The sequence below is a fragment of the Malaya genurostris genome, chromosome 2 (assembly GCF_030247185.1).
Source record: "Malaya genurostris strain Urasoe2022 chromosome 2, Malgen_1.1, whole genome shotgun sequence".
NCBI classification, from domain to species: domain Eukaryota; kingdom Metazoa; phylum Arthropoda; class Insecta; order Diptera; family Culicidae; genus Malaya; species Malaya genurostris.
This window is the reverse complement of record NC_080571.1, coordinates 205,819,977-205,846,733: the sequence shown is the minus strand read 5'-3', so window position 1 is coordinate 205,846,733 and position 26,757 is coordinate 205,819,977. Positions and strand designations below refer to the sequence as shown.

Below are 26,757 nucleotides of genomic sequence, written 5' to 3'. Positions count from 1 at the left end.
TTACTGATGAAAATTAGCATGGAATTTTAATTGTAGGGAAGACAGGGGCGAAAATGACCATTTTTGGTCATGCGTGTAATATAGTGCGTGATATGATAGTGTCACTCGGGATGTTATATTATATCCCCACATAAACGTGCCCAATCTGGCTCGAAGTACTTCAACCTCGAAATCGAAAATCTTAAAATGGGTGGGGCGAAAATGGCCAGTCACATTTTGACGTAGGAAACAATAAGACATGGCCAAATATTTTGTGTAAACGAAATTGATATCTTACAACTGTTTCGTGCATGAAAAATATTACTTCATCTTAAAATTACAGATTTTTCAAAAATAAAATGAAAAATGATGAGAAAAAAATGTGTGAAATAAAATGCTACTGAATATCTTTACGTTTCGTCTTTGACTCATCAATGTATAGCAGTTCAAATTGAGCTGCTTAATGCAAAACTCGGCAGTTCAATTTGAAGCACTAAGCAGACATGAGGTTTCTGCTATTTACAGAACACTTTTGATTTGCAACGAAGTGCAATGTCTTTACTGACGTCACTTATGTCTCGCATTCAGCTCATCAGTGTATTAGCAGATTATGTTGATCTACTAATGCCACCTCGCGGACTAACATAATCCGCTAAGCAGACGTAAAGTCATTGCTATTTGACTACTATCTGTTGGCGACTAGCATTGCCGTCAATTGGTTTCGTTACTTTCGGCACGTCAGAATAGACAGCACTTTTAGTGTAAAATAAGTGCGTTGCAAATAGCAATGACTTTACGTCTGCTTAGCGGATTATGTGGGTCCGCGAGGTGGCATTAGTAGATCAACATAATCTGCTAATGCACTGATAAGCTGAATGCGAAACGTAAATGATTCAAACTAGTCATGTGCACTTTAGCACAAACCGGAACCCAAAAGGTCCAAACCCCCAAATGTTTACTGACGTGCCGAACGAAAACGCGTTTTCGACTATTTCGGGTCGATGCAGATTTGGTCATTCAGGGGTTAGCCAAATTTTGTGCTAGGGCACATAACCGTTTTCAATATGTTTACGTCTTGCCTTTGACTCATTGTTTTTTGAGTTAAGACCAAAAATGAAAAAAAAATATTTTAATCATAATCCTATTCACTGTCTGGCTCAGGAAAACAATTCACTGCAAACTTCCCAACGCTGATTATTGAGTAATTTGTCTCAGTAGACGCAGCATTTGTCGAAATAATTCGATGGTTGGAAATCTTCACTCATCTTTTATGTGCTTTAGAAACGTTTAGAAATCTACCCAAGTCGTCGTTTCAGATGATTCCTTGAAACATAGTTTTAATTACGTACCACTTGGACTCGTGAGCGCGCAATATTAAAACTTTTTATATTTAATATGAGACATCAACACTTAATACTTACGTCCTGACTTGCTTTGGCATTCTTTAATTGCATTACAATCGAAGATCGTCTGAGTTCGGTTCACGATGATTCACGGAAAAGAAACATAGAAAACAATTTAAGCAATTTCAATTCGGTTGAAATACTCAGTTGCTTCTTGAAATACTTCCAAAGCCATAACCAAAAGCTACCAATCGAAAGATATTTGCACATAAAAACAAATAGTACCCGAGTCGATACGGATGGAATTTTGCAGACAATTACCACCTGGTCATGATTGGTTTCTTGTGCTGGAAGGCTGATAAAAAAAACACAGCACTTGAACGCGAAATAAAATGAGGTGGCTTCGGTTTGCTTAACCTTGTCGGGTGTTTAAGTGCTGAACTCATCTTGTAAAAACATTTCGGAAGATTTTATTTTTTGCTCCGCGGCTTCAAGAAGCTATCAACTCACTGCCTGTTGAAGATGATTGTTTCGCTTTCCATCATACTTTCGATTTTGATGTGATGTTTGCTGGTGCAATGTTGACATTTGAACAGCCTGACAAATGGACTCTCGTCGTAGTCGTCGTAGTCGTCGTCGTCGTCGAAAGTGTATGTCTCTGTCAGGCAATTTTCGAAATTGTGTCGTGCGTGGTGAAAGGACTGAAACACTCGGCACTCAGCAATGATCAGTTCAGCCAATTAAGGTTCCAGGTGGGTACCAGTCACAAACGGTTTCCCATATGCATTGACCTCAATGAGAGTAATTTGGTAGCCACTGTCCCATGCTGGTAGCAGCACACTCAGTTTCTTGTCGGGCAGTGACTGAACAGAGATTCATAAATGTTAAACACTTGTGTTTGCGCTACTTCAGTAATTCAAAGTGGAGCGGAGAAAATTCTTTAAACGCATGTGCCAACTGAATTCAGCATGTCGATAAGGAGCAAGATAAATGACTACCATTAGGCCAAGCAATCAGTGTTCGACAGAGCGAAACATTGGCATCGTTTTAGTTTGCATGTCATTTTAATTTCATTTTCCTGCTGATCGTCCTGGGACCTCGCTATGGTACAATTTTCTTCATTACTATCCGAGTAGAATTTTAGAAATCTTCAACCTCAATTCCAACTGAAATCTCAATGTCAGCTCAACGCATGTTTGAGCCGATTCGTCTAAATACGTGTCATTACAGAACGCGCGTAAATGCCAAACTAAACTGTAGAAGATAAAATGAAAATCATAATCGTTTCAATACATTGTTAGTCATTGGGCGTCCGTAGTTACCCTTTTCAAGCTCCCGGTATGTCGCTTCGAATTCCAAATTCTAACTTAATGATCCCTTGGCTTTCGATGGAAAAGCTTAGCCCGAGCAAACAAAAAAAAACGCCGCCTTAGCAAATGCATCGAATTAAAAAATATTTGTGTTTCTCTCGTCCTTTAGTTCCGAAGTGGTCGGTTGTCGTGGATTTCCTGAATTCAACAAGTTGGTTGGTTGGGTCACACGGCATGCCACGACACGACACGCCACATTGCTTGTAGCTGCAATTATGAGAATTATTATTTTTCATCATCCCTACCACGCCTCACCTGTCGGCGGCGGACGCCCCTTTTCGGATGTTTCACTCGTGTCTGGGTGGTTGTCACGCGTTGATGGTCCACGTTCCGTAGGTATTCGGTGGCAGTGGGAGCTCTTTTCTCTGAAGCATGTAAGGAATACCTATAGGACGGGTCCGCAGCCGGTGGGAATCCTAAGAAACGTTTTCACATCGGTTCAGCACCCACTTGCAGGCGGCGACGGAAGGTGGCAAGACGACGAGGAAATATGCTAGAATGAATGAGATAAACTGCAGCAAAGTTAATTTTCTGTAAGAACAATTATGGCATTGTGGAAATATTGTGCAAGAAAATATACCAGCGGTGAAGATTGACGGTGTGGATGAAGGGTAGGGCGTAACTTGTCGTTTTATGGAGTATGAAGATGCGATTTGAAAATTATATGATTCTACGATTAATTCGAATTAAAAAGAAAATTAACAAATCTTCGCAATTTTAATGCTGGAACGAACTTCGGGCACTCCATTGATCAATCTCAGTGTCTACTGTTCAGCACCTGGAATCTTCTCTGATTCTGATGATTAAAAAATATTTTTCAATTAGCTATACTTAGGTTCTTCAGACTTACGTGTTTCATTGTATTTCTTCGCGTAGGAGTATAGCCAATTCTGTCCTTTGGGAACAAATTAAATAATCGAATATTAAAAACATTACAACATCAAATTAGGTTTTCTATTTAATAATCTCACACTTTACTTTGGAAATGTGCAATAATTTTTCGTATTGGGATGAGTTCACCCAATCAGGAGTTATATGACCCTATCAGAAAAGCATAGCAGCAATATTAGATAGCTTAAAACTCTTAATACCATACCTAAAAAAGGTTGAATCGGTAACTTTGAGCTGTCATAGTTCAGCTATGTTATTACTTAACCAATTTCGATGAATTTAACACTCTCGAGTTTTGTGAATGTTGAAGATTAGTTCAAGTGTATCATTATTGACGATCGTTTAGAAAAATCAATGAATATGTGATTTTTCCCGTCCCAAGTTTTTTTCAAGCTCAAAATATGGCCTATCAGCATCGCAAATAGAATGTTGAGAATTTCAACTTTACCGAACCATAACTTTGTTGTTAGTTGACCGATTTTAGAAATTTGTTCACCATTGGAAAGGTTCTACTTCCAGAAATGAAATGGATTGAAACAAATGAAAAATAGGGTTATCCAGCCAAATCTATAAGGAAAACTGTAGATAGATGACCAGCAATGGCGAGACAATCTCGAAATTCAAAGCGATGATATATATATATATATATATATATATATATATATATATATATATATATATATATATATATATATATATATATATATATATATATATATATATATATATATATATATATATGTTTATATATATATATATATATATATATATATATATATATATATATATATATATATATATATATATATATATATATATATATATATATATATATATATATATATATATATATATATGTATTTTTTTTTACATATAATTCGATTTTTAGTGATACCAGCTACAATTTTTGCCCAGCTACCAATTTTACACAAAAATCAAAACCTTGAAAAATCGATTAATTTAAAAATATATATACAATTTTTTTTGTTTATATACCAAAAACCAAAGCGATGTCATTTACATTTTCTGCCCCAAATTATCATTACCATTATCATTACCAGAAAGGATCTCGAGAATTTCTATCATTGGAAAAATTATGCCAAACAAAATCAAGTCAAAGCTTTTAAAATGTATGACATTTTTTTCATTTATTTCAGTAAGTAATTGATTTTAAATACAATTTACAAAAAAAAATTATACCTAGATTTTACTGAAAACCTTAAGAATTTTAGTAAAATTAAAAAAATATATTTTTATACCAAAGATTAAACACAAGGATCGATACAGTTTTTATGTACAACACAAACGTAAATGATTTCTACTGAATTTCTGATTTTGTTTTATGTTTGCCGTAGAATCTCAAACAAAATCGATTAAAATTTCCGAGTTACATTGAATTGAAGTCAAATGAAACTGACCTGTTCTATCGTTAAGTCACAAACGTTCAAAATTCTTGTACGTTTAGAAATAATTCAGAATTGAAATTTTATGTTTTGTATTATATCGACTAGAATTGATGTCGTTTAGGAGAGCGGAAATTTTAAGATATGTCTTAATTGCTCGCAAAACATAAAATATCTAAGAAATTAGAAAATCTATCACCTATCACTATTCACTTTATTTCTTAAGATCTCTTTAAAGCAAAATCTAACAATGCATTTTTCTAAATTGTGGTTGGTTTCGTTTGCCATTCGTTAATACATGAAATGCATTTTTTACGTTCCATTTCTTGTTGTACAAATTTCACAAAACTTCAATTTTATTAGTAAAACTCAAATTCTAAGTCCCTACAAAATAAATGCAGTCAACACCTATTGCAAGCGATAGGAATAATAAAATGTATTTTCATTGATTTGCCGTAAAGTTAGAACGTTTAATGCCACACATTTGGAAAAAAAAACCCTGTGATTTTACATCTTATTAGATGCACATAAATGGAGTGTCGCAGTTCACGCAACTTTACGATGAAGAACATTCAGTATTGTGTCTTAAATTCTATAACATGAAATTCATTGAAATAAAAAAAAAAAAGAAAACTGATTGTGACCGCCGTGCGACTCGAACGGAGAATCTCTGGATCACAAAATACGTATGGCAATCAACTGAGCCACAGAAGCACACATCTGCTAAGCTGGTAAAAGGTACATTTAAATAAATACAGTCGCACCACTACCGGAATGCAAGTTACTGTTGAAACCAGTGAAATTCATACTAATCTAACATTAAGTCATTACAAATGAAATTTTTCGTCATTTGACATCACATCGATTAAGTCACCTGTAAAATTTAATTTTTTTTGTGTGCATAAAACTTGGAAAGTTTAAAATTCCAGATCTTTTACCGATTTACATTTTCTAGGGCTTAGGTGAATTCACAAAAGTTCTTAAGATTTTCAGTATTTATTCAGTTTTCATTTCGTGAATTGTGGCCAAAATCGATTCTTATTTCACTTGTGTTTTTCAATCCACAATAATTTAGCTGTTGTAAGTGTAAAGTAAGAGAATATCACCAGAAAAACATAGCAGGGTGCATAAGATTTCTAATTTCATGAGAAATTTTTTTTCCTATGATCCTCAGAAATAAATAAACGAAGTTGGGTTTATTATATCGTCATTTAATTTATTGCTTCATTTGCTTTAATTATCAGAATTGCAAAATAAATAGTTATTTACGGTATTCTACGAAACGATTTCGTGTACTTGTTTAGCACAAGTGGACGCTGAACATAGCACATTTATTATGTGTTCTAGCTTCTATACATCGTTTTGCACAAACTTTTTTAGTGCAATAATGATTGACAGTTCTTTTTTTTTGTTCGTTCAGCAACACATTTGTCGCCTTGGAAATTAGATTTTTGTAACATTCAATGAAGAATCGATAATGATTTTTATAGAAGGGAAAAATATTTCGTTAAGTGGGTAATCTGTGAACGTGGCATATCTGGAGACAGCAATTTGTTTTCAAATGCCATAAGCATAAGTCACGGAAGTCTCTCCTGCAAGCATGCATACAAGTTCTCACAGAGCCAAACGTGACAGAGAGAATAGCTAATCTCAGAGCTGAGCTGAGTAATTTATGTGAATTTATATATTGTTTCTGGTAATGATTCCAATAATTTGAAACAGAAAAATGTATCTGTCATCGCTTTGATTTTTTTGTTTATATACAAACATGTGAAAAAATTTATAAATTTAAAAATTATTTTTTAGGGTTTTCTTTTGATGGTGCAAAATTGGTAGTTGGGCAAAAACTGTCGCTGGTATCACTAACAATTGAATTATGTGTGAAAATATACAGGTCATCGCTTTGAATTTCGAGATATTTACGATCATTGTAAAAAGTATTATCTATTCTGAGGTCATCTATCTATAGTTTTTCTGATAGCTTTAGGTAGACAACCCTATTTTTCGTCTGTATTTATTTCTGAAAGTAATACTTTTCTAATGGAGAACAAATTTAGCAAATCGGTTGACTAACAACAGAGTTATGACTCGGTAAAGTTGAAGTTCTCAATATTTTATTCGCGATGTTGATGCCAAAGGAAATAAAATTAGAAAGCAGAAAGGGCATATTTTGCGCGTGAGAAAAACCTGGATCGGGAGAAATAAAATTTCCATTGATTTTTCCTAACCAATCGTCACCTACAAAGTTTTTGAATCAATCTACGAACATCACAAAATGCGAGGGTTTAAAGTTTATTGAAATCCGTTAGGAAACAACTGAGCTATGACAGCTCAAAGTTACCGTTCCTACCTTTTTTGACTGGGTATTTGGAGTGTTAATATATTTCGACTAAGCATAAACCGGCTACTCGTTCCTAATCTGTTAGTTACCAATTAATTTTATTATAAACATCCACGATCATCGGTAGATTCACGTTGCTGGCTGTTGGGAAACATTTTTTTTTCATATTCTCGATAGCTCTGACATTGAATTAAGTTAGTCCTGAGATTTTAATTCAAAAGAAATCCCTAGCTACGATCAATCTTACTTAAATTTATCTATAGCAAAGAGCTGTCAGTAGTTCACCTGGAAACTTACTCACTTCCCAACTAAATGCATTCATCATTTTGTGGAGGGTAAAAATTTCTTCCTGCTCCCGGCAGATCCTACTATTCGTATTCTCCTCCTCCGAATGTAGCCTTCAAATAATGGCCGAGTTATTTGTGCTAACTCCGAATGAGTGGCCCTAGAAGTTCTCTGGCGAATGTTGCTGCTGGGGAGAACCCATAGCCCTGGAAAAACTTTAACAACGGTGTCTCTCTTACCTACTTTTTCCATCAACCGCAATCATTTCGTAACCCCTCCTTCGTACATTGTCGTACTGGCCTGGGCGGCACTGCACCGTGAAGACGATGATGATGTTGACGCTTGCGTCTCGCACCCATCAACTGTTTGTTGTTGTAACAATTATATTTCATTTCCGTGTAAAACAATTATGGACCACTTCTTTCCGGCCGACGTTTTTCCACCGTTGGATCTGACAGTTGGAAGTAGAAAGAATAGAAGTAGAAAGCAGAAGTTGGATGTGACATGAAGCGCGTTATGGTCCCGTGGGTCATCCACGTTGATTGAAACTAGCAGCGGTTTCTTCAAACCCCTGGAAATCACAACTGGCTTCTACTTTCATTGTGGGGCAATTTGGTTCTGTTTGAACACAAATTAAATTAGCTCTTGCTTGGAAATGTTGCAGGTGACTCAGTAAGTATTGAATCACCCCTCGGGAAACCAACACCAGCAGGATTGTCTAGCAACATGTGGAGCCAAAACTTAGGTGTCAAATTGTTACGAATTGGATGTGCCCTCAACCGTAGCATGATTTTAAACAATCGAAAACTTGCCGCGCCGTTGGGCAAAGTTTGTGTATTTTCTTTCCATTTCCCTCTTCCTCCACTCCCTCCAGTAACATGCCACTTTATGCCATCTTTTGTGCGCCAAAGTTCCATTGTCAGTCAGGTTTATGTTAGTGGGTATCTTTACCGTTCCTCACCGTTGCACTCGCCTCGATCGCGATTGTCATAACCAGTGCAGCAGTTCATTCGCCGTCTTACTGAGTTTCCTACCCAAAAAGAAGAAGAAAAAAACGAAACTAACGCCTACCGGTCGTCGTTCCGAAGACGATGCGTAGGTGCCGGTTGCCGGCTGGGCGCAAAAGTCACGGTCGGAAACAAGCGATAAACAACAATAACCCCATCCATATTCGTGAGTGAAAACTACAACGCCACTGCATGCTAGTTTGAAGTGAAAATTTCTTCACACTGCTCGGTTGAAGCAGTTTCCCCATTTCCCGCGACGACGGTTAGAACACAGCAGTCAGCGTGAAGGAAATGCAAGCACCATCAGCAGAACTACTTCCGGTTTGCGACTGGCCAGTGTGTGTGTGTGTGTTCAACGGGATGTGCTTTTATTGGTGCCGATGATTTAGCGTTCTTATGCTGCTGTTGGGACATTGTTTTAATTGGGAAACCCATTGGAAGGATGCAATTGAAGCTTCCTGAACTTGGAAATTAATTTTATGGTAGTGCATAAATCATGGGACATTTCTGGGCACTCCCGGCTGGCGGCAACGGGATTTGCCAGTTGCGGGTGATTCATTTGGCGTTGATTTACCGTGTTATGCAAGAGACATAGTCGTCCAGGGCAAGGACTTCGGTCAGAGGTTCGCTTTTTTTTGGTGTTCATATTTTTTCGATAACAGAAGATTTAACCTTCTGGTTGTTTGTCTTTTTGAGTAATTTAGGAATTTGATTTAAAGCTGCTCAAAGCAATATTTCAAGTTCGTTTTATGAAGAAGGGTTGCTATTTGACAAAGTATCTTTCATTCTTCCTGCACAGAGCTTGATCGCCAATCGATTCAGCTCAACGAACTGCGAAGCAAATACCGGTTTGTACAGAATAAAGAGGCGTACATCTTAGAAATGACTGGGCTGATTTTGATACAACTAGTCGCAAAGAAGATTTTCACTGATGTTGTATGTAAGTACTTGGAAGATTGTGTGTACAGCCCGCTTTTCCATGGCTCGTTTCGGTGTTAGCATGGGGTTGGTTTTTGGCAACAAAACGTTACCAAAATGGTTCGAGCTCGGTTTTACAAGATGACATCACAAATGAACTCGTGATAAATAAAGTTCATCACGACAGCTAACGGTGGTTTGTTTACATCTCCATTAAAGCGTATTCAAATTCGAATGAAACATTTAAACAAAACACCGCGTGCAATCAAAAGATGTTTGTTCAGCGAATTTTGTGTCATGTTCGTGTAAAACATAATATTCCATGGTGTGATATTGGATATATGGCAGTATCTTCGATTTAAAAACATTTTCATAAACAGATAGATTCAATCTGCTTACAACTGAAATGGTAGGAAGAACAGAATTTTATACACACAATTGTTTGCACGGCTTTTTTCTCACGGTTCTTCGAGAAAGCATTACTGTAAAAATTTCCTTCTCATTCCAAATCTTTTTTATTTGCAATGTTTTTCGGAATTGTTTGTAAAGTTTTTTTGTGTGGTTCCTTAACTGATTATAATAATTCTGACAGTGATAGTAAGTTTGAAGCCCACATTATCTCTTGAAACTCCAAACTGTTCCCCTACTTATTCTGTTTGACAATGTAAAGATCTTCAATTAAAGGTATTCAGGATGCAATGAAAAAGAATAGAAATATCTCAGCATTCGCTCAATTTATGGTCTAGCGAAATATTTGATTTTGAAAATAAAAAATTTATTAGAGTGATTGATGAAAAAAATTAAAATCAATAATATTATCAAAAAATCCAATTGAAAACTATGAAAACAGTTGAACATTGAAGCTAAATATTCAAATGCGGAATGTTAAAAATGTATTATCTCGACAAAAATATGTGTACAAACTTAGATTCAAATGAGTGGTTTTATGGTCATTTGCAAAACTTCTGAATTTTGTCTATATCCAACATACTGTTTCGGAATTATACGGTGATTAGTGTAAAAATTTCAATTTAAAATTGCTCACTTTTCTCATAGCGCCATCTATTTTTTACAAACTTAAATTTAAATGCATGATCTTATAGTTCCATGCAAAACTTCAAAATGACTTCCGGATCCGATGTTCGGTTCCGGAATTATAAGGTAAAGTGTGTTAAAATCACTTAAACTGCCTCAACACTACTCCAATCGGAAGCCATTATCGGTAGACGACTGAACAAAACGATTCCGGTTATTCTTTCAAGAATCGCAGAAAATTATTTTGAAGACTACCACGGTTTAACTTATGATAGTCTGGTTTATATGGAAACTAGGTGGATTAAAACAGATTTTTTGTTGTTGTTTCGCATTGCAGCATTCCAACGTTTTCTTTTGTACCGTTGGAACAGATTTTCGCACGTGAATAAAAGGCTTTTGACGTCTCTTGGCTTCAATTCATACAGCACTCAATTGCCTACCGCTCGGATCATGCCCATTGCTTTTAAGTGTTGGTAAATTGCAGGCTGAGTACCTTTGCAAGTTTTTCTTGCGTTTGCAATGGGTCTTGATCGAGCACTTCCTCCAAATTATCTTATCTTTGGTGGCGCTCCGGTTCGTTCTTCGTCTTTTTAATCAAAACTGTTAAAAGTGACAACCACTTTTAACCCGTACAAACAACTTTTGGTTCAGCTAGTGCATACTCACCATACGCTTCCATCAAAATACTATGTATTTCAGTGGTTGTTTTCTTTATTTTAGAATAATAAAGAAGAACTCCCCGCAAAAACACTTTATTCTCCACAAATTGTCCATTGTCTGTACACAGAACCGCAATACTACCGGTGACATAATTCTACAAACGATACATTCCATAACAACTTAACTTGTCAAATGACGCAATATTCCACTCGAACATAATTTTATAGGCTTCAAGTATAATTTGCACTCGACTAGCAAGTGCGACTGAATGAATTTATATGCACCATTTACCATTTACCAAGCAGATATGTGCTTCTGTGGTTCAGTCGATTAACTGGCGTGCTTTGATGATCAGATGTTTCTCGGTTCAAGTCGCACTGTTGCTATCGATCTTTTGTTTTTTCACATGTTCTTTTGCTGTAGATGCGTCTTGTGTACATTGTTTGCAGTTGCTGGTTGGTTGGATGGTAAGTTGTTAACTGCAGCTGGTGTACTTTGTTCTATAGGGGATACGTTGGATGGTTTCTTTGAAGGGTGACTGTCATAGGTGTACTGGGATTGCTTGGGGTTGGTGTGAAGGAAGCACCGTTGTCCTTTGATGTAGTTGTCTCCTTGTCCAGTTTATCACATGGATTACCGTAGTGAACAGCTTTTTGGGAATATTGACATGTGGCCATCTGATTGTCATAGGTAACAAGTGATTTGCACGGGATTCTTGTATCCTGACCGAATGTCACATAAGAAGGTATAGGTCTCCTCAAGCGCATGCGTAACAAACGTACGCCATTTAGAATACCGGGGAAAAAAGTCTTCCACTTTTCTTTTTCGATAGAGAGAATCTCTCCGTATTGGGACGTAGTTTTGCGAATATAAGGATCGATGACGCTTGAGGGAAGATCATGCACAAGCACTTCTGTAGCACTGTCATCCATATATACTGGAATGTTGTACTTGATATTTTCATGCTCCACATAGTGCACATTATTATTGTCTTTAGCTTTTTTCGGTTTTTAACGATATCAAATCTAGTTAGTTATATTATTATAAAATTAAATAAAGAAGAAGAATGTGACATTATAGAGCCATAGTACTCAAGGAAGAGCAAGGATGTGGAGAATAAAGTGCGGAAAAGTGAGACGTGACAAGGGTCATTTAAGTAAGCAGAAGGCTTCTCGTATATAAACTTTTACCTCCTACCAGAGGACTCGAACTTAGATATCTTAGCGATACGAGTCATCCGAGGTCGTTTGCCATTTACTGTCCGAACCGGCGTCTTTAGCGAATTGAATTACATACAACTCTTTATAGAACTGGATATAAACAACATTATTGGTCTTATTGCGTTGAAGTAAATGCACACGTTTAATGTCAAGATGCATTTGCTTCTTAAGCAAACTTTCAAGTTCTCGTATCGAAGGTCGAATTTTGCACTGTCTGAAGTCAACAACAATTGTATTCTTTCGTGTCGGCGGTAGCTTTTGTTCGTTTGGTTCACTCATGTCGAGGTCGTTCTATTGTTCACTACACAATACTGTACTTGGTTTCTTCTGTCCCGAACGTAAGCGGTTTTGTTTTATCGACTGACTTGGATGTGAATGCGAACTGTAAGAAGAAGTTAAACAATTGGTAAATTTTATATTATTCATATTTTATATTTGTGCCAGATTGAAAATTTCTAATTTTTGAAAGCTTTCAATTTGAGTCAAAACAGTAAGCTTGATAATTGGTTTGTATGTATGTAAAGGGTGTTTTTAAGAGCTTGCTGATCTGAAATTTAAATAAAATACATGCCAATTTATGAAATGACCAAGTTTGTTTTTATCTGGGAGATAATTTTTTGGCATTTAACATTTAAATGTGGTTTTGGGTAACGACTATTTTTCACAAAGAACATTCTGGTGGTCCAATTTTTGACCACTTTTTCAAGCATTTGAGGGCGTATTTCAGTAATGACACGTTGAATATTGGTTTCCAAAGCATCAATCGTTGCTGGTTTATCCACATGGCTTCACGTATTCCCACAAAAAATAATCGAGTGGCTTCAAATCACACGAACTCAGAGGCCAATTCACCGATCCATTTCTCGAAATAATGTTATTTAAATAACTCGATTATTTCGGCCCCAGTATGACAAGTGGCACCATCCCGTTGAAACCACATTTCTTAAAGATTTGTTAACATAAATTCATTGATCTTGGTTCTGTATAGATTTCCATTCACGGTAACGCGTCGTCCTTCCTCATTTTTAAAGAAAAAGGGACCGATGATTTCATCAGCCCATAGATCGCACCAAATAGTAAATCTTTCGGGATGCTCCGGTAATTCTTGTGGATTGCTCCTTTGCTCCAAATACAGTAACTTTGCTTGTAGACTTATCCATTCAACCAATAATGCGCCTCATCACTGAAGAGAATTTAGCGCTATAAACAGTTTTAATTGAACACTGATTTTGAAAGGTTAACGAAAAATAAATTTTTTGACGAGAAACCAATTGACCAAAAAACCATCTTTTAACTTAAACAATACTGAGTAGAGACGTCACTTTACACTGTCAAAACAACTTTCAGACAATAGAATAATCTCTATTGAAAACAACAAACCTCTTAAAAAGAACCCTTTTATTAGTGATATGCATTTCATTTCGTGTTAACTTGTCAGTGTGACGGTTTTCAAAATGTGTGCAAATTTGTGTGTGTGTGTGTGTGGCTTTGGTGGACACTCTTAAAAAAATTGACACAATTGAATACACATGACGTAAATTCAAGTATGCCGTAATCTCTTTGGTGATTAATATTACATCTATTAACACGTAAAATTAAATTATGTGTCTGTTACGATGTCAAATGCAGTTAAATTAGCTGTGGAGTTGATTGTTTGATTAATTTATACATGCTTTCAGTTGTGAACTTATGTGAATTGATGGTGCTTCTTTTATATGCATCTGAAGAGCCGTAAATTTACATGATTCTTTCGTGGTGTATAGCTTAGCTTTTCAAAATAGGTGGTGTAAACTGGTGCCGCGTGATTTGGTAGGAATATAGGACCATTTTCCCAATAACTAGTGTGTGAATCCTCACCCTGAAAAATTTGTCTTGTTTTCTTTGCTCCCAATCGTATTTGAATTTGTATTTGAATCGTTTTTTTTATTTTGATACTGTTTTGTTAGTAATGTAATATATTCTAAGTAAGTGGAAAATATAATGTATGTAATTGGAAATCTTGATCTAATTATAGTATTGAGGTTGATAGTGATTTCTTTCAATGAGTTTTATTATAAACAACAGAAATAATACAAATTTTTTTATTTTGTTTCAACAAAATAATATGCTGCAAACAATTCTTAGAACATGAATGTCCTATCATACTTTAATTAATAATATTGTAGTAAAATGCGGTTTTTTTAGTGTAATTTTGACAGTTGTTGGTTGTTTGAACGTCAGCTAACAGTTTTTGCAGGATGTATTTACTGAAATTCCAGCTCGCAAACTTCAGCGAAATTTTGTTAAAACTCGGCGATTATAATTTAGTGTGTAGAGTTCAAGTTTATATTGATAATAATTTTTTTGTAATCTATTTTCTATTTCTCAACTAATTATCTTAGCGTTATATTAGTTGGCACTACAAATTGACAATTTATGTCGTATCACAATCAAACTTTCACCAATTAAATGAAACTCATTTCACAACCTCTAATGGCATCATATCAAGAGTGTTTTGGCTGCTCACTAAAATCGTATCGTATCGAAACTGAACCATCACGGATTAACATTACTGCAACCAACAAATTTTTCCACGAAATGTGGTTGTTTGTTTTCCAATTCAACATGCTCAAGCACTTCAAAAGGCAATTAATTATTTCTGTAGCAACAAACCTGTCTGGCAATCGATAGTCGGCTGACTACCCAACAATCGGTATCTTATTACCACAATCAATTTCTAACGAATTGTCGTAAAATCAGTCTCGCTTCCTAGAGTTCGCTGCTCTCGGTTCAGATGGAAATCGGTGAAATTATTATCGGTTCCGACTAAGACGATTAGAACCGAAAGCAGGAATGCGATTCGATGAATGTTTCATGCATGATACATAAAAAAAGCATCTAAGGGAACAAATAAAAAGGGATTATTGTGAGTTTAGCATTTTATTTATAATTTCACGGTTCTAGCGTGTTTGTTTTTCGATTCTCCTCGACTCTTTGCGTGACCGGTCGGTGCAGCGGAGCGGTCAATTTCTAAAATGTGCGGCACAAAATATAAAATGCCGATTCAACATCATGTCGCCGGGCACCGTTTCCAGCAGCAACTTTAATTGAAAACAATAAAGACATTCTGTGGGAAGAGAAGTTGGCACTGATAGAGAGCTAAAATTATCCTAACTAGTGTTTTTTTAACAGACTAAAATAAATTAGCAGTTACCCACACTCGGCGAAAATCACTCCGGACTGCAGCGACGAACCCGGTTGGAAAATGCTATTTCAAACACAAAAAAAAAACAAGCTGGAAGAGCTGTGAAACTACCACCAAATTACACCGGAAGACAGTTAGAACAATAAAAAGTAAATTAATTTTATCTTTCGCTGTTAATCTTCAGTCCTGATCTGTTGTGTGAACTGGGGAACCTTCGTTGGGCTGAATTGGATGGTCGCTCGGTTGGTTGCCTGCCCGCCCGGTTAGCCTCCGTGGGGATCAATCTAGATTTACCCCTATTGTTCTGAGGCTTTGTTTCAGTCGTTTTCGCATTCGCATGGCAAGGTGCATTTCCCAAAACGCAGGCCTGCGTCGCGGGCCGTCTTAAGAACATTAACACTACCGCTTTTTCTTCTTCTTCTTCTTTGTCCTGCTTCATTCAACCGGTGCGCGGTGCGGTGAGAATCGTTGGCATGAATTTCTCACGCCACAAAAAGCCATCACTAACAACCCACCGCGACAGCACCTAGTTGAACCTGAATTAACATTTTAATATTTTTTATTAGCCTCCCCCTCACTCGGCAGTGTCCATAACACACTTGAGTGGGCTCTGTCTTGTTCGATTCGGGTCGGGTCGGGTCGGGTCGGTCTTGGCTAGGAGCTGTGGATGTGCGAAACGAGGGTTCCTCCCTTGCTTGGGTCAAGCTCCGATCCGCTCATCATCGCCGCGGTGGATGGTTTGAAAGTGCAACCGGGCTTGAGAAATGAATGATTCCGTTGACTCTAGTTTCAGCTTTGTCAAAGGTGAGAATAAAACTTTTGGTTTTGAACAAAAAAAAAGGACAGTTGGTGATATCACCGAAAAAAAAACATTTTCATGAGTTGAAAAACAATAAATGCCAAACTAAATCGATCACTTTTATCAGCATTTCATTTTTTTTTTACTGAATCTATGTTGTTTTTATTTAATTTCAGGTTGGTTCATCAGCATGCTTTGGTATTCATCAAATCGTCATTCCCCAAAAATAAACTCAAACCGTAAGTAACTCGTTGCTAATTCGCCATCATGGGTACTCAGAAGCACTCTGAAAATTCCGTTCAAGCTGGGTCAAACTTTCCCCCCCGCATAAATTGGCATCAACCGACGAACGTCTCAGGTTTTTGTTTTCGAGTACCCCAGCTGGGAGTGTATAGAAATTGGCTTTGAACAAAACAAAAAAAAACAGCAGCGTGGGCACAAACCTCTATGATTTATTGTCCACATTTACGAACACTAATTATGTCTACCGGTGATGGCAGCTTTCGGTCCTTCGGCTCGCTGGACAACGTCCTCCTCATCTCATGCTTATCCGTTCTGCCATGTATGGATATAACCCTTGACGAATTCAATCCAATCCAAACGCCCATCGGCGGCTATCGACAGGGCAAGGAAAAAACAATCAACAAAAATGCCAACAAAACCCGTTACTTGTTGTTCGTTCGCTAGTAAATTGCTGCCGCTAAATTTTTGACAAATAACAATTTTAACGGCCAGCAACTAGCAGCAGCAACAATCGCTGCATTGAAAGAAAAAAAATTCAATTCAAAATGGAAAGGCGAAAACAGCACTTCAACGCGTAGAAAATGCCCTAAAAGAGGTAGCAAAACTAGGCATTCGAGGTAGCTAATAAAAATGATGATAAATGATCCGAAGCGGATCGAAAAGTATCGGAGGAGAGGGAGCGGCGAAAAATCACAACCATTTAGGTGCGAATGGAATGCTGTAGGCTAATGTTGGCTACCACAATGGCCGCGGTGCTTCGGTGAGATTGTCGTTGGAGGCTCCGGGGGAGTGCAGATTTATGACCATTTTTGCGAATGTTGATATATTTCTGTTTTATTATGGAATACCAGGCGAATTATTCGTTTGTATGTTTTGTAGCGGTCGAAACACACGATAAGGTGAACTTATTGCTCAGTCAAGTATTTATTGATTGAAGTTTGTGCTACGTAGTTTCTTATTTATTGAATTTTCATGCATATTGACTATTTGTTTGAAAAACAATCACACAAAATCTCCACCACAACATTCCAGGCATTACTGATTGTGATCAAATCTATACCTAATTTTAGGTTACGATAATCGAATCTTCATGAATCTTCTTGAAGATTAACATAATTGTCAAAATAGAAGAACGATGATTCGTCTTAAAAATTTCCTATAATAACTAATTTGCATTCTGTATCAAATAAAATGGTAGCTCTTTCGAGGTAGAGTACAAATGGAAGTAGAAACAAAATAGTTATCTGACAAATTGTAAAGCGAAATGGTGCATTTTCCTTGAGAGCAGTGAACAAGCTAGTCTTGCCATTTTTGTTCGAAAAATCAGTCGAAATAAAGCAATACTCTTTGACGCCTCTGCAAAGTTTGGGTCAGGCGAGTTAGGCGACCGCCTCGGGTGTCAGCATTCAGGGGGTTCAAAAACATGATGTAATTGGTAAACATTTTCTGTACAATTAGGTTATCGAAAAAATAATTTCGTTTTCTGTGCAAACTATTCAAATTAGAAAAAGTTTCAAATTAGTATTACACATTTATTTACATGGAAGTGTAACTCAACAGCCCTTTAGATTTCAGAACCGCCAATCAGCGACAACTGTAACAATTATTTTTCATGAGCAAGAGACGCTCTCTTCTCGATTGTACACTTGAAGCTTCTTGCGCTATGCTTTGCGTTGTGACGAGATGGTCTTGACAGATTGCACACTGATATCATCATGTTTTTGGCTTATTGACAAATAAGAACCATTTAGGAAATAGTATTGGAAATTGATACCATTCCAACTCAAGCTGAACATCTGAACAGCATTATAGCCATCATTATCGACAGCTCCCATCTCCATCATTCGAAGAGAAGAATAATGGATAAGGAGAAGAGGAAATTACCTACTTTACCTACTTTCCAGAAGGACAACGACTCATCATTCTATGAGGTCTAGGATTCGCTCAAAGCTAGCGATTTGACCATGGTGCATAATGGAATCAAGAATGCAAAGTTGAGTTTCATCACAATGCGGAAAACATTTAATTCAAAATTACAAAAACTCATCGGCTTCATCATTCCTGTCAAACCTGAAGTCCAATTTCCATGATCACTAATTCAATGTAATCAACAATTTAACACTAGAAGGTCGGCAATGGTGAAAAGACTTAGTATGGACCTATAGGTATCGCAATTCGAAAGTCAATTAACGTAAAAAATTCCATTTAACACAGAATCTTAATAATAAAGACTTAATTTATATTTTTTCTACTGAAATGAAAAAGAAACTGATTATCGAAAAATTTCGACAGGAGTGAACATTTTGCCCGTTCGACACCTACTGTGATCGTTTTTTGAGAGACATCCTGCGAACCTTTTGAAGAGTAAAAATAAGATGTTATAAAAGCAAAAAAATCACTTATCTTTGGATAGAAAGGACAATTTTTGTGATTGATCTGCTCATTGAATTCTCTCCTACACACTTAGAAAAATTTACATCTTACATCTTACAATTTACAGCACATAAAACAAGCGACGCGATTCACTTACATTCACAATTCAAAGCATGTGAAAATAAGTCATATCATTAACTTTACTGTTAATTTAGCTGAAGCTTACATCGAAACAGAAGAAAAATTCATTTTTACATGTTAGTAGATGTAATACAGAGTCATCACCGAAGAAATTACAGCTACGCACACTCATATTTTATTAAATCTGAACCTCCCAATAGAAAATTTTTGGTGGAAAAAGAATCTTCTTTTTTGTTCTTATATGAGTGTGCGTAGCATGTAGAAATAAATTTTGTATCTGTTTCGATGTCAGCTTCAGCTAAATTAACTGTACAGTTGATGATATGACTTATTTTTACATGCTTTGAATTGTGAACCGCGACACTCCTTTCATGTGCTGTAAATTGTAAGACGTAAGATGTAAATTTTTCTAAATGTGTAGGAGTCTCGCATCGATCGCATTGATTCGAGTAGATGAAACTATATATTTGAGATTTGAAATTTTAAGTCACAACTTCAATTAACAACGAACAATGTATAATTTTCCCTATATACCAAACCGTTTTCATAGCTTCCCTTAACAGAGGCGACAATTTCGTATACATAAGATAACTTTGCTTTTTGCATAGTATGGACGCGATTATTTAAACTGAGCCGGTTCACATAATTCAAATTAATAGTGAACCGACTTGCCCTCTGTGCGTGAATTCTGTGCTCATCGGCAAATGGACATTCCGATGATTTTTATGCGCCGTTCACCTTGCTTGAGAGGCGACGATTTTTGTCAAAGTTTTGCTGATTTTTCGCATTCGAGGTGATGAATGCCCTCGATCATCGAGTGCTGGATGATTTCGATTAGAGGAGGCATTAGGCATCAATTTGTCCGTACAAGTGTTCGTACAAAAAGTCTCAGCACCTTTCATCATGAACATGAACAAATTAGCTCTACTTTTCAAAAAATTCAAAATTACAAATTCTATATTTATATTTGAGTTTCTCAAAAAGTATGTATGGTCTTCAAAAAGTATCGATTCTCGTCAAATTAGATAAATTCTGTCATGACACTTGCTACACACTCCCCCCCTTAAGGACATCTGTGCCAAGTTTGATAGTAATCCGTGCAGTAGTTCCGGAGTTATGCCGTTACAAACGTTAAACCCCTCTTTTTTTGAAGCATTTGCTAATTCCACCCCTCATATAATATTATCTAAGGTGTGCAAAATGTTTTTATGGCCTTCAAAAAGTATCGATTCTCGTCAAATTATATGAATTTTTTCGTGACCCCCCCTCTGTAAGTGACACTTACTACACACTCTCCCCCTACAAAATGTCCATCTTTGTAGAGTGAGTTGTGCAGAAAGTATCTAAGGTCTTTGAAAAGTATCAATTCTCGTCAAAATAAATAAGTTTTGTCATGACCCCTTTCCTCTTGCTAAAGACACTTGCAATTTCCTTCCCTATACAAATACAATTATGATTATTACTGAAGAGCAAGAAGTATCTGTGCCAAGTTCGATAGTAATCCGTTCAGTACTTTAGGAGTTATGCCCTTACAAACATTACACTCTCCTTTTTTAGAGGCACTTACTACACTCACCCTCTACGAATACCCTTATAATCATACCTGAGTTGTGCAAAATGTATCTACGGTCTTGAAAAAGTATCAATTCTCGTTAAATTAGATAAATTTTGCCATGAATCCCCCTGCTAAAGACACTTGCTACACACTCTCTCCCCCCCAAAAAATGTCCTTATGGTAATTTCTAGTACCTGTGCCAAGTTTAATAGCAAATCGTTCAATAGTTCCGGAGTAATGCCGTTACAAACATTACACCCCCTGTTTTTAGATGCACTTAATACATCCACTCCCCACAAATACCCTTAAAATCATATCTAATTTGTGCAGAAAGTATTTACTGTCTTTAAAAATTATCGATTCTCGTCAAATTGGACCAATTTTGTCATAAAATACATCCCCCCTCTCTTTTAAAGAACACTTGCCACTCTCCCTCCACAATAAAAATACCTTTACGACCATCTCTAAAGAGCTGGCTTCCGGTTCCGGAAATAAAAGTTATTTTCGATTACATACTCAAAATAGACGAAAATGACGAGAAATAATTGCAAATTATGAGAACAAGATCCATGTTCGATAATTACAGAAAACGATTCACAATGATTTTGAAATGTTGTTGCACGAATCTATAGTAGTTTTGATTTTCAAAGAGGTTCTGGGGAGTAATTACTTCGATTTATAATATTTTAGACGCACTTTATAGTCAAACGTGACAGATTTTCATTATATCAATGAAAGAATGAGAACTACCTGATTCTCCCTGCAGACGTTATTTTGGTTTCGTTTGTCGTATAGGAACGAGTGACGTTAATGTTGATTCTCTCTTTTTTTTTGCAATGCCTCTCTTCGTTTGTTTTGGTTGCGATCAGTTACGAAGGAGACGATGGTAAAAAAACGAATATGAGACTGTTGGATTGGATTCTTTCATTGAGAATGTGTGACAATTTTAAGCTCTGCAGGGTAGTGTGTATGAAATTGTAACCTGTCATGTAGAGCGAAAATGCTCAATTACACCTAGTGGTGTAATGATGCTTTTCTTATATTACTTATATTTTCAGAAACATCACTAGAAGATTCTGTCAAGATTTTTTTTCAAAATGAGTAAAATCAAAAACTTTATTTGGTATAAACTAACATCATTTTTTCAACTTGTCAACAGTTATGTCAAGTTAATATAAATTTAAAGGTGGCAACCCTGCACGCTATAGAAAATTTAACATAGAACATTGTATGCTAGGCGGTGGCGTTTTCTTCTTCCATACCATCACGTACCGATGCGTACCGATTTAGCATAATTTTGTATGATAGTTTGCCCTATAATTTCGAAACCGGAAGTCGGATTTGGATGAATTTACCAGTAAATTTTTTTGGAAAATTTACTCCTCGTTCCGCTATCACTTTTGAAAAAATCCTTCACTTCACACTTCACTTTTCACTTATCGGGCTGTAATACCGGAACCAAAAGTCAGATCTGGATCAACTTTTCGGGGACTTTTTAAAGAATTTCAAGACCTTTTATTTTCATCTTAATTTGTAAAAATCGGTTGAGAAATTTCCAAGTAAATTAAGTGCGCATTTTCTCAAAGATTTGCACATATTGCCTTGTAATTCCGGAACCATATGGCCTTTCATTTGAATTTAAGTGTGTGAAAATCGGTTCAGCCATATCTGAGAAAATCGAGTGACATTATTTGTCACATACATACATACATACACACATACATACATATACACACACAAACAGACATTTACTCAGTTCGTCGAGCTCGAATGGTATATGACATTCGGCCCTCCCAGTCTCGGTTCAAAAGTTGATTTTGTGGTTGTATAGCCTTTCTATATGAGAAAGGCAAAAATGAAAAACATCAAAATTTTTTTCGAAACTGTTTTAATTTATAAGTTGGTATAAGGAATACCATTTCCTAGCTCCTGGTTTCGGAAGTACCGGAAATAGTGTTTGAAAACTCAATAAGGAACTTTCTTCGCTTTCTCAGAAACGGCTGAGTCGATTTTCACAAACTTAGACTCAAATAAAAGGGTTAATGTCTTTAAAAATAGACTTCCCTTGACTTTTGTTCGGATCTCCCTGCAGGTTCCGGAACAACATGCTAAGATGTGTTTGAAATTTTAAACGTTTTTTAGAACTGTCTACTTGGGTGAAAACTATTCAAAATTGAACAAGGTTTTGCTAATAAACTTTTTTGTTCTTGTTCAATATAAAAAAAAGGTTTTTTGAAAAATTCCTCCATAATATTAACCCTCAGGGTACGGACTATAAAAAAGTTACGTTCAGTACGGACAGGGTTAGCCTAACCCGGCGACTTTGATTGGGTGTATATCGAGCTGTACTTTGTCAATTTGAATAATTTTTTTTTATTTTGTGTGAAATTGTCTCAAAAATACAATAGAGTTGTCAGATTAATCATTTAACTGATTGAAAAAAAATTATAATGAAAAATGTGAACGGGTCTTGAATTTTTTTTGTAAAAAACGTTTTTTTTTCAAAATGTTGTAACTTTTTGAAAAAAAAAAAATTATTAACATTGTATAGCTCGCATTTGAAAGGTAAAAAGTAGTTCTTACAAATGTCCATAACGGTTTTTTGATTTATTCCAAAAACTATATTATTTCTTTGAAAAATGAAAATACGCGTTTTTTCGAGTTAGCGAAAAAACGTTGTTTCGTTGATTTATGATGATAAAGGTTGAAATTAATTACTTTGAGCGTAAAAAAATTGTTTCTCAGATATTGTTGAGTAGTATCGTATAAATAAATACCAAACATAATTGTTAAAGGCGAATATTTATTATTAAAAAGTTACACAAGTCATGTTACATAATATTGCCGCACTCGCAGCACAGTTTCGCTACGTGCTCTTTACACATCGCCTTATGACATCTAAGGCACTTATAATACGTTTTTCGGTCAAAGGAACTTGGACATAAGTTACATCTCTTTTGCATCCTCTTCCGCACCTACGGCGTCGTCGGTGTCACTGTCATTCTCTGTAACGCTGTCCTCCTCGTTTTCCTTGTACAACTCCTCCAAAGCAGCAACGCTTCGAGTGATTCGACGCGTTGCCATGTTTTTAATGCGTGTTCTTTAACAAAAAATTACAAGAAACAAAATTTAATGAGTTATAATTCACTACGAGCAGCAAAGATTTCGATATAAGACATACGTTCAAGTGATTGAGATCTACTACAATACTTCGCTTACACCAGGTACAACGCGTTATTTTGAGGTTAGAATCTACAAAATTAAGTAAAGAGTACGTATTCTTACTTACCTTTTTATTCCTCAGCGGCAAACAGACGAAAATTAAAACTTAATTTTTTTGAAAATTTTGGATTTTGTAACGTTCGATAAGGACTGGGTGTACCACACCCGAGCACAATGTTTATATGTGTCTAGCTCGGACACAAAGCGGAGACTGACTCTGCCGCTTGGGCCTCTAATAGTGTGTACCTATAAGTTTTTTCCCCCCCTGGTCCGGACCCCCCTCGCCGACTTCTCTTCGTATGGCGCTTCTTTCCAATTTCGCTCGGGTTACGGTAACCCAGTCCGTACCCTGAGGGTTAATGAAAATATAAGTTATATGACTACTAGGTGGATTAAAACAGGTTTATTAGAACCACACTACTTTTACTAATAAAAATTGATGTGACTCGCTCAAATGAAAAGCTAGGGAAGAGGATTCTTCAGCAAAGTTGCTCAAAATAAATTTTTTTGCAATTTTATGTGATATTCAATAGTTTTCAAATTCATTTCAGAAAGTTAGATATCAGATTTCAATGTTTCGTTTCGGACCACTGTGTATAGATCAAATTAGAAGATGCTATGACAAATATTCTTCTTGCTGTGATGTCATCGAAGCACCAATAAAAAGTAAAAGTGTCAAGGGGACCGCCTTGTGTATCTACATTTTTTTATGGGTCCGTTTTGAATAACATTCATAGAACTGTATCGATCTAAAAACGTTGCTCACTCATTCGGCTTAACAATAACAACCTTCGGCGACCATCCAACGAGTCCTACGACGTTTTGTGCTCGGCTACACTCTTGCAGCACCATATTTTCTTCACTTTTTTTTTGGGACGCAAAGCACGGCGACGATCACCGCTAAACCGTCTTTTGCTCTTGCCACGGCCTGATTAAATTGAATGTAACAGTTTTTCACGCCATTTTTGTTTGAGATTATGTACTGCTCTCCGCTGGTTTACACCACTTTCGGGCAAGCGGCCCCGGAAACTTTCGCGCGATCGCGTATAGCACATTCTCTTTCGGCCGGCCGTTTTGTTGGCGTTTAGCTCGCTGTTTTACTTCGCTTCGAGGTGCGATCACGAAATTGGAGCAACGGCTGCCGTCTGTCTGACGGTCGAGGAATGAACCGACCGACCGGTCGTCAATTTAAGCCGTGCGGAAGGGGCTCCTCGGATCGCCAAGGTTCAGTGTGTCTCGTAGGCAGAAAGTGAGAGGTGGAACTATTTTTTTTTCGCATGAGACTCCAGGGGATAATTGGTCGATATAATCTACGATTTTTTTCTCTCTCTAGTTGCTCGGCTCGATTTATTACTTGCGATATTTCCATTTAGTTTTAGGCTCATTTGAATGGTGCTGGCTTTCCAAACCATGAACAATCAACGAGGAAGAATTGAACAATAAATCGAAAGCAACTGGAACCTTTTATAATGTCTCTATTTTTGGACGGGTTGCGAAGCTGGAAAACGGAGTCTGCTGTAATGAGTAATACACGGGTTTATTATGTCGTTGATGTGGATTGGATGATGATGATGATGGTAGGAAAAAGTAGAAAAATCGATTGCCAACCATACAGAGGATGACGAGTCTTGAAACTAGAAAACAAACCAAACGCTTGATTATGATGGTAGATGCAAGGTTTATCTGATTTATTGATGGCAATTGTTGATGGATGGTAATTGAGATTCAAGAGGAAGTGTGCAGACATGTAGGAAATTAATGCTTTTATTAAAATGATTACAGCGAGTTATCCGGGGCTCGTGACATCGATTTGATTCCAATGGAATGAAAATCACATGGTTCAACTAGATACTGCGATTAACTTTTAACAATGACAATTCTGGTCAAGGTTACAACTGTTGTTGTTCATATCAACACCTCATATATCATGGTAAATCATAAGAAATCACGATCATTGGAACCGTGGCCTATGATTGCACCGCAATTGAGTTATTATCGCCCACGTGCTGCTTCCCATCGGCTCGTTCAAATCGTCCATATCGAATCAATGGAACTGATTGATCGAAATTGATTAGCGTAAAATTTATTGGCAAACTCAATTGTAAATGAAACCATCCGCTATTGCCGTTGATAAAGCGTATATTTTTTTCAGCTTTCTATCTTTGAACTATGGCTACTATTTGAAAATATGTTTGCACAGCTTCTTCCACTACTTCATTTCGATGGTTATCTGCCAGTATCGCGTTCGAGTGGGAATCGTTGGAACCGATATCTACCGTGGCGAACCGCGTGAATGAAGGAGTTTTTTTATTCTACTGTTCGAATGCACACCATGCTTCGCGGTAGACTTGAAAGAAAGCATAATCATCGAAGGCATCCGCCACTCGAAAAGAAAGATTGCAGCTGTGGTGTGTTGTGGATTCTTCCAAGTGGTTGATAATTGAGAATTTTCTACTCGACTCGTGCGCTCATCAATGAGCCGGCTCGAGTTCGCTGGAATGTTTGATTGAAGCTTAAATGTTGGGCAATCGACGTTTGAGCTCGATCATATGGAAGCGAAAATGGTTGTCTTATAACACAAATTGATGGATGAGTTTTCGTTCTTGTTCCGAGTACGGCTGAAGAAGCCAACTGTTGCTACATAATTGGCTACACGAAGCTGTCCCAAGTAGAAAAAGGTAAAACAAAAAAATTATGAGACTGATGCCATTTACTTGGGAGATGTCGAACCTGCTTGTGGTATTTCTTAATTTGCTTGAATTTGTTTATTTCGGTAATAACACCGGAT

General features: G+C 36.7%; 1 protein-coding gene across 3 annotated transcripts in view; it reads left to right on the top strand.

The window, feature by feature from the left end:
• Positions 1–26,757, top strand: part of LOC131427208 (hemicentin-1-like) — a 224,203-nt gene that overhangs the window by 96,714 nt on the left and 100,732 nt on the right. For 2 of the 3 annotated variants that reach the window (XM_058590194.1, XM_058590196.1), the window contains exon 2: positions 16,612–16,674. The exons of the other annotated variant lie outside the window; for it this stretch is intronic. In XM_058590194.1, coding sequence (XP_058446177.1) covers positions 16,612–16,674 — 63 coding nt within the window. The remainder of the gene's footprint in view (positions 1–16,611; positions 16,675–26,757) is intronic. 3 annotated transcript variants of the gene reach the window in all.